General features: G+C 48.0%; 1 protein-coding gene across 4 annotated transcripts; it reads right to left on the reverse strand.

Moving 5' to 3' along the window:
* Nucleotides 1-172: 172 nt before the first annotated feature.
* On the reverse strand, nucleotides 173-7,931 carry LOC147971326 (uncharacterized). Of its 4 annotated transcripts, none has more exons than XM_087526019.1 (3): nucleotides 7,460-7,931; nucleotides 7,286-7,353; nucleotides 173-6,912 (listed from the first exon to the last, which is right to left on the reverse strand). In XM_087526019.1, the coding sequence occupies exon 3, from the start codon at nucleotides 4,973-4,975 to the stop codon at nucleotides 3,257-3,259; it is 1,719 nt and encodes a 572-aa protein (XP_087382145.1). In that variant the 5' UTR covers nucleotides 4,976-6,912; nucleotides 7,286-7,353; nucleotides 7,460-7,931; the 3' UTR covers nucleotides 173-3,256. The 4 variants fall into 4 exon arrangements, with proteins under 4 accessions (XP_087382145.1, XP_087382146.1, XP_087382144.1 ...); XM_087526020.1 differs by having other exon boundaries at nucleotides 7,286-7,358; XM_087526018.1 differs by having other exon boundaries at nucleotides 173-5,816; nucleotides 6,013-6,912; nucleotides 7,286-7,928.
* Nucleotides 7,932-8,223: the final 292 nt, after the last annotated feature.

Here is an 8,223-nt window from a genome sequence, read left to right on the forward strand (position 1 = left end):
AAAAGGCCGTGCGGCGGCTGAGCTGGGAATCGCATGTGACTACTATTCGTACTTGAAATCACTATAAAGGCATGTACAATAGTGCTATCTTAGGAGTGCCACGTAGGATAAATGATGAGGTGGAGGAAAGAGAATTTATAAGAAAAGGCTTGTCTTCTCTTATTTAAGATAAGACAAGAGATGATCTCTTAGCACAATTTGTCTCACCATGTTTTAAGGAATTGCTAGTTATTGAAGATAAGGCTAAGATATAACTCATTGTAAACATACTTTTTTGTCATCCTAAATTACATGCAAGACTTAAGATAAAACTGTTTTATCAACCATTGTACATGCCCTAACAGGTACACCCTCCGTCCTATGAGCAGTGTACGTTTGAGTTTAAAATTTATTTACAAAAAAGTATATTTCTATCTTCTCAATACACTTTAAAGTATTTTCTCTCATCACACGGTAATTAAGATCAATAGCATTCTATACATATACATAGTTTTCTTAATTTCTACATGCACTTAGCTCATTGAAAGTTGGGTAATTAAAAAGAAAAGAGATGGTAGCTTGCATCTTTCCAATGCATTTTTTACTCAACATCATAATTTGTTCTAAAATTTCTAAATGTATACTTTTCATCAGACGGAGGGAATAGGCACAGCGCTTCGGCTATCATTGCAAAGCCCATAAATTTTTATGAACTAGTGGATCCGTTGCACCAAATGACGCAGAGACCCGCTGAATTCATGTACACAATGAGAAAAAAATCCTCAGTTTAGTTGCTTTAGTTGTGGGCAAGCACATACGGTAAAAAATTGAACGCTTTTTAATATAAAAAAAATAAGGAATGGTGGCTTATTGTCTAAAAGAGATTGTACACACACATTTAAATTTGACAGCACAAAGTCCCGTTGTATACCACTAAAAATGTGTAATTTTCAGTAATTTTTTGCTGAGCTAGCACCCACGTTAAGAATTTAGATCCCCATGTATAAAAGAAAATTTACATAGACCACGAGTCCCATTTGAAACCACGTGCACGTTGTAAATGTTTTCTTTTTCAGTTTCTTTTTTATGTTTGAGCAAGCGCAGACCATGTCAAACCCGAAGTGTTATATTTGACTTCTTTAGTAGACGTAGATTTTAGCAACCACTTATGGTAATTCACACTCTTTAAGATGAATAATGAAGGATAATTTATCTTTGAAAATATATACTTGAGCATGCATCTTTTGTTATCTTATTCGAGTAACATGAGGCAAATGGCGCAGGGTCCAGATTCAAATCCAGAGGGTTTTGAAACAGTTTGCCCCCAAAAGTCCATTCTCATCCATAGTATTCTCTCTGATGATTTCTCTAGATGTTTCAGTACAGATCTTTTTGGCCACATATGTCAAGTATAAAGCTGAAGCTGTTAGCCATGGACTTCATGGTACATAATCACATATATTAGCAAACTTTAGAAGATTGAATGCAAATTGGTGACCAATTATTCAGTTACTTCAAATTGGTTTATTCGGTAATACTCTTTTCTGCAAAAAGGCCAAACTAAAAAAACTGTTGAAAGCTTGATTATCAGTTTTGATTCCACACCATGCCACGACGATCAGCATTCCTTGACTTACACACAACCTTGGTTGCACCCAAAGCAGCATACAGTCGGTATTATGGAGCAGATCAAAATAACCTGGGCCTAAAATCAATGGTCGATACTCGATAAACTACAACAACATTTATCTCCAGTCCCAGATTAGAAGCAAGGTTTTGTGGTCCAGGTGGACCAACTAAAAAAGGGCAAGACACTTTAACAGCATCTAAGTGAGAAAACAAGAAAATGAGGTAAAGCAAAGCCACAGTCAGCATTGTCCTGCGCTCATGTTAGTTATTATGCAAAGTTCTCTATCCAAGGACAAGAGTAGAAGAACCAACAGACACTGCTTGGCTGCATATTGACACATTACATAAAGGAACATTAAAAAACCAATCGACGGTAACATAAGAAATACAGTAAAATAAAGTAAATATATCTTATACATCAAATGGTCTGATTGTTTTGCAAAACATCGATCTTTCATTGTTCTACAAATGGTTGATTTACTATCTCATACAGCAAGAGTTTATCTGGATCAAATCTGGAGTTAGAAACATGGTGTTATGACCGGCCAGGTCTATGGCCGCAGGAGGCCCAACAGGCAGGCTTAGGCCCGCAAGTTATCTTAGTTTTATTTTCAGATTATGGTTATATATACGAGCTGTAAGACTATTTTGAGAATTAAGCAATAAGACTATTTCTATTGCCCGGCTCCCAGAGGAGCCGGAAACCCTAAACCCTAGCTGCCTCCTTCTCTCGCCGCCGCCGCACTGCGCCAGGACGGCGCCTCGCCGCCGGCCGCCGCGCTCAGGCCCTCGCCCTTCCCCCTCCTTTCCCTACTGTCTCCGGCCAAGACCGGGCAGAACCCTAGCCGCTAACACATGGCAATGAACCTCAGACAACAGATGCAACACCCTCAGTGGAAGTATAGCCATTCTGACACACAGAAGATTACTAATCATGTGCTTCTGTCTTGCTGGGATATGCATTCACATGTAAATCACAGCTCAAGGCCAGATTGACGTTCTGCACTTGAGGAAGAAACCATACCAATGAGGACTGACTACACCCTGATGGATCTTCAACCTCATGGATACCATTGCTATCACTGTCTTCACTGTTTAGTTGGGTAATCACCGATGAGGAAATTAAATCGGTATGGTGTTCAATAAGTGGAAGACACGAGACTTGAGCATGTAAACCTGATGACATATATGAATCAATTTTCTTCCTTGCACAACTGTTCCAGTGGTTTTTAATTGAATTGTCCATCCTGGCAGGCTTGTGATAGGCTTGGCGAGCCAACGTAAAAACTCAGCCACTCTTACGGAGATGAAATCCAAAAGATTTTCGTTGGGGCGTAAGAGTATCACCAAAGAGCTAGCTATGCACAGGGGTGCGTGGAAGCTTGCTATCCATGTGCCAGAGCCATGAGTTGGTTGCGAGATCTTATGTGTTTCACCTCTAGCCTACCCCAACTTGTTTGGGACTAACAACAACAACAACAACAACAGGTGTTGTGATAGCGTTGTCGTTGTCGTCGTTGTTGTCATAACCCACTGGGCTAAGCCCCTATGCCGGTCATAACACTTCTCCCTGCCTGCACAAATAGCTCGTCCTCGAGCTGTAAGGTGGGGAAGCGCTTGCTGAACTCCTCGAGATGATCAACCAGCATCAAACACCTTCGCGACAGCTGGGGCGGCAAGGTCGGCGGCGACGGCGTCCTCCGGAATGTAGTCTGCACCTCCAGGTAGAAGAGTCGCGGGCAGGCATGGCCAGGCGTGTAGGGCTCGTCGCAGTTGAAGCACAACCCTTGGCGGCGACGCTCGAGTAGCTCGACCGAGGTGAGCCGGCGGAACGGGCGCGCCGCAGTCGCAGCGAGGGGTGCCGCGGAAGCCTGTGCAGGCCGACCCTGAGCGGATCTGGCCAGGGTAGCGACCCAGTGGCCCGGGACGGTGACTCCTGTTGGACGGCCACTGCGCGGCGCTCGAACGCACGGGTGTAGTACATGGCCGTCTGGATATCCTGGGGTCCCCGAAGCTCCACGTCCACGCGGATGTGATCCGGAAGTCCACCGACAAAGAGGTCGGCCCGCTGCTGCGCCGTCACGCCCGACGCGTGGCATGCCAGGGCCTGGAAACGGTCGGCGAAGTCCTGAACCGTGGAGGTGAAGGGAAGGCGGCCTAGCTCCGCCAGGCGGCTCCCGCGGATCGGGGGCCCAAAACAAAGGAGGCAGAGCTCGCGGAAGCGCTCCCAAGGGGGCATGCTGCCCTCGTCTTGCTCGAGGGCGTAGTACCAGGTCTGTGCCGCGCCGCGGAGGTGGTAAGAGGCGAGCCAGGTGCGCTCCGAGGCGAGGGTACGCTGCCCGCGAAAGAACTGGTCGCACTGGTTGAGCCAGTTGAGGGGGTCCTCCGTGCCGTCATAGGTGGCGAAGTCGATCTTGGCGAACCGCGACGGTGTCTGGGTCGGAGCGCCGTGTCGAGCTGGCTCGGAGGTGCGGAGTAGCGAGGCGGGTGGCGCCTGGTCGGAGTACTCCGGGTAAGGACCCGCGGAGTTGGATGGCCCGCCGAACTGCGGAAACGGGGTCGGCTGCTCCGGAGCCGTGGTGTAGACCGGCGATGGCGAAGACCCAGCCGCCCAAGCTGGTAGTGGCGACGGGGAGGCCGGAAACTGGACCTGATGTATCGAAAGGCCGGCCGGCGAGGACGCCCCTGAGCTGGGCAGAGGTGGCGCCGGTGGTTGCAGCGTCGGCTGTGGAGAGTGGGCGGGTGCGTCGGTTGCCGCGGGGGAAGGCGGCTGCAGATGCCAAAGGGGAGCCGCAGCTGGCGGCGGCGGCAGATGCCACAGAGGAGCCGCGTCCGGAGTGGTCTCGCCGGGGTGCCCCGCCTGGAACGGCAACAGCGGCAGCCCGGTGTAGGCCGGCGCGCCCTGGGCCTGCCATGGCAGCGCGGGGGAGCCCGCCGGGAACGGCAGCAGCGGCTGCCCGCTGTAGGCAGGCGCGCCCTGGGATGGCCACGGCAGCGTGGGGGAGCCTGCCTGGAACGGCAGCAGCGGCTGCCTGCTGTAGGCAGGCGCGCCCTGGGACGGCCATGGCAGTGTGGGGTGGCCGTAGGCGGCGATCGGCGCAGCCGGCGGAGGTGCGTACGGCCCGGCCATGTACGGTTGGTACTGGTTCAGAAGGAGTCCCTGGACGGCCGTCACGAGATCCCGCAAGGTAGTGGTGACCTGTTCCGGTGTGAAGACGGCGGCCGTTGGCGGCGCGGAAGTGATGGGGGTTGGGGGCGGTGAGGAGCCTGCGGTGGTGACTGGGCCCGACAGCGTGGAGGCCCCGGCAGTGGTCATCGGCGCGGAGGTGGAGACGGGCAGCGGCGGCAATAGTGTTGACGAAGACATGATCGGACCCAAGTCTCTGGATACCAAATTGGTAGGAGCTTGTACCCTACCAGGCCTGGGGCGTAGGTTGTAGGGGAAGGAGGGGGAAGGGCGAGGGCTGGTGCGCGGCGGCCGCCGGCGTGGCGCCGTCCTTGCGACGGGAGCAGCGGCGGCGAAAGCAGGAGGCGGCTAGGGTTTAGGTCTCCCGGCTCCCTAAGGGAAGTCGAGCAAATATTGATTGCTTCTTGCTTCATTAGATTGATACATCTCCTCTCCTTATATAGAGAGGTTTACTTGACTCCTAAGCAAACGATCCTAATACGATAAGATAATTGGGCTAAGCCCCTAATTAAGATACTTGGGCCATAACCCACTGGGCTAAGCCCCTATGCCGGTCATAACACCATCTATGCTCGTGCAGCCAATCAGATATCTCTCTAAAACAGATCGGTGAAGATAATTTGCTCATAGAATCATATTTATGCAACAAATGAAACATCTATATTAAACAGCCACTGGAAAACATTTATAAAGAAGAGACCAGAGAAAGTAATTTCCTCACAGAATCATGTATGCATGTCTGTGCAACTAATTGAACATCTCTATAAGAAGTTACAGAAAAAATGTTCCCAAAAGATCCTCAACACATGAGAGAAGAATTGCTGCAAGAAAAAGGCCATCAGGCTTCAACAACAATCTACACTGCCCCCAAAGGACAGCCAATTACCATAGCTCAGATCTTTTAGCACTTGATAACTTAATGCTTTCAGTGTTTAAAATAAAAATACTTGCCTGTACCATTGCTCCAGGTAGATCATTTGTTCAATGAAGCCCAAGACAGCTCATTATTAAATCCTGGGAGCTTCAGCAACCAAGAGCCACATCAATAGAGGAGTAGACAATGCAAGATCACAATTTATCTTGTTTCTTATACTTTTAAATTTGACACTTAGACACTCAAGCCTAAAATCTATTGACCCACTCAAGCATAAGAAAGTATACTACAAATTGACAGTTTATCTCTTGGTGTATATGAAGTGGGGGGCCAAATCACTAACCTGAGCAGGCATTGCAGGTTATTGGGAAACTGAAAATGTATTTATCAATGGTACTGACATAGATGCTATTTGTGAGTCCAAATAGTAAAGGTATTGCAGATTTGATCATGAATTGAAGCTTACTGCAATTTTTTAACAAAAAAAATAAGTATACGGTGTAGAAACTGAATTAGATATCATGGCACGGTACTCATCTATTTCTCTATCAGTCTCTTTTTTTGCTTGCCTAAGCCTTGCCGTTTTCGCTGCCAAAGACGTCAGATTTTAGTTGACAGACAAAAGTAGATACTTCAATTTCAGCTTCGTAGTGAACAATAATATTCATAGAAGTTCAAATATTTCTATGGTAAGTGCTTTCATAAATGCAACAGATTTTGCCAACTTAACAATGCAATGCAAACATTCCACTTTCTTTTAAGATACTCCCACCCAACGACATAATCAGATGACACGTCCTATCAAATAACAAAGGCAATATTACCAGGTAAAGGGTTACAGAATGCCAGCAATTGTGCGCCTGCGCTGTAAACCAGATGATGATTTCATAACAACTCACAATGGGACATGATGTATCATGAATTCACAGTATGATAAACTTGGTACGGCAGGACAGACACATCAAATAAATTAGAAAATGTCATCACATTGTGACAAATCCTACAAAAGTTGGCAGGTGTATTCAAGTATAAAATATTAATTTAAGCCAACAGAGCAGATCCACACAAACGGTCAATTCATAATGTACTCACCGCACAACATTATGCTCGCTTCATAATGAGTCAAGCCCAAAATCAGAGAACTTTACCAGCCCTGGTAGTATTTACAATTTGCTGAGCCTCTTGCTCTGCAGCAAGCAATTGCCGGATTCCACTTGGGCGCCTGCTTGATGACATGTTTGGGCTGCGGAATGAAGAACAATAATCAACAAAAGAATGGCATGCAGTATTGTTACATGGTTAGGAGGTCTAAAACATATAATGTCACATAACATCCTAAAACTCCTATAAAAGAAGAGAAGCCTATATCACTATCCATGATGCCAGATATGTAACTACCTGCAGTTTTACAGACAAAGATAGCTGGAAGAAAAATCCCACATATCTGCTGCTACTCAGAATACCAAATATTAATATTACAACCACACGGACATGTTGGCATTGTAATGCAATTCAGGGAAGTATATGAATCGGACATAAAACCTTTATATGTTGCTGGACCATGGCATATATAAACAAACAACACATTGAACAAAACAAGAACATATTTTTCTTACCTAAGTTGCCATGGTGCTGCATTAGTTAAGCCTCTCGATCTGGCCGTCAGAGTCTTCGCTCCCACCTCCTACACTGCAAGCCACCACCATATCATACCTCCCCAAATCGATGGAGAGGGAGGGAGGATCCCCACAGATTAGGGCGGAACCAGGACAACCAACAGAGGAGGCAACCTCCGGTAGGCCGGCACGCGCAAGGAGGATGAGCCAGGGATGGAGGCCGCCGTTCGTCCTTCTGCAGCCTTGCGCAATGAAGAGGGTTGGGGGTGACTGCGGTGCTAGGTGACCAAGCCGCCCATGGTCTTGACTGCCGCTCCCGCTGCCTGTCCAGCCTGCTACACCATGCGTTGTGCTCACCGGCGCTCGCCGTCGTCCAACCGGCGAGCATCCCAACCGCCGACCTCCCCTGCTGCTTCCGCCCGCAGGCGCCGGGCCCTTCATGGCTTCTGCGGTTCTGCCCCACCTCGACACCGGCGCTCGCCGTCGTCCAGCCGGCGAGGAGAAAATTGGATATTTGCCACTTTCAATATCTGGCTTCGCAAAAATGGCACTGTCAATATGGCCTTCGCAAAATTGCCACCTCATGCCATTTCCCCTCTTTTTTTTCTTTTTCCATTTACAAGCACCGGAGAGGACCATCGTGTCGCCGCTGGCTAGGCCCACGTACTTGATCCAATACTGTAGCCAATTGAACTGTCGTGTTGATTCCTGGACAGTGTGTCGCCGCCGATCGCCTAGGCACCGCTGAGCTGCTGATTTCCTAGACGCCATGAAGTAACCAACTATATACTGAAGTTTAATGAAAATTGACCTGAATGCAAATTCGTGGGGTAGGTGAGCTATTCATTTTTCTTTAAACCAGGCCAGCTTCACCAATGACGTACTTAAAAAGTCCATAAATCCATCAAGAAGATTTTGAACTGGTGCCAACGTCTGTT

The sequence above is a fragment of the Triticum urartu genome, chromosome 5A (genome assembly GCF_056163025.1).
Source record: "Triticum urartu cultivar PI428250 chromosome 5A, HENAU_Tu73, whole genome shotgun sequence".
Taxonomy (NCBI): Eukaryota; Viridiplantae; Streptophyta; class Magnoliopsida; order Poales; family Poaceae; genus Triticum; species Triticum urartu.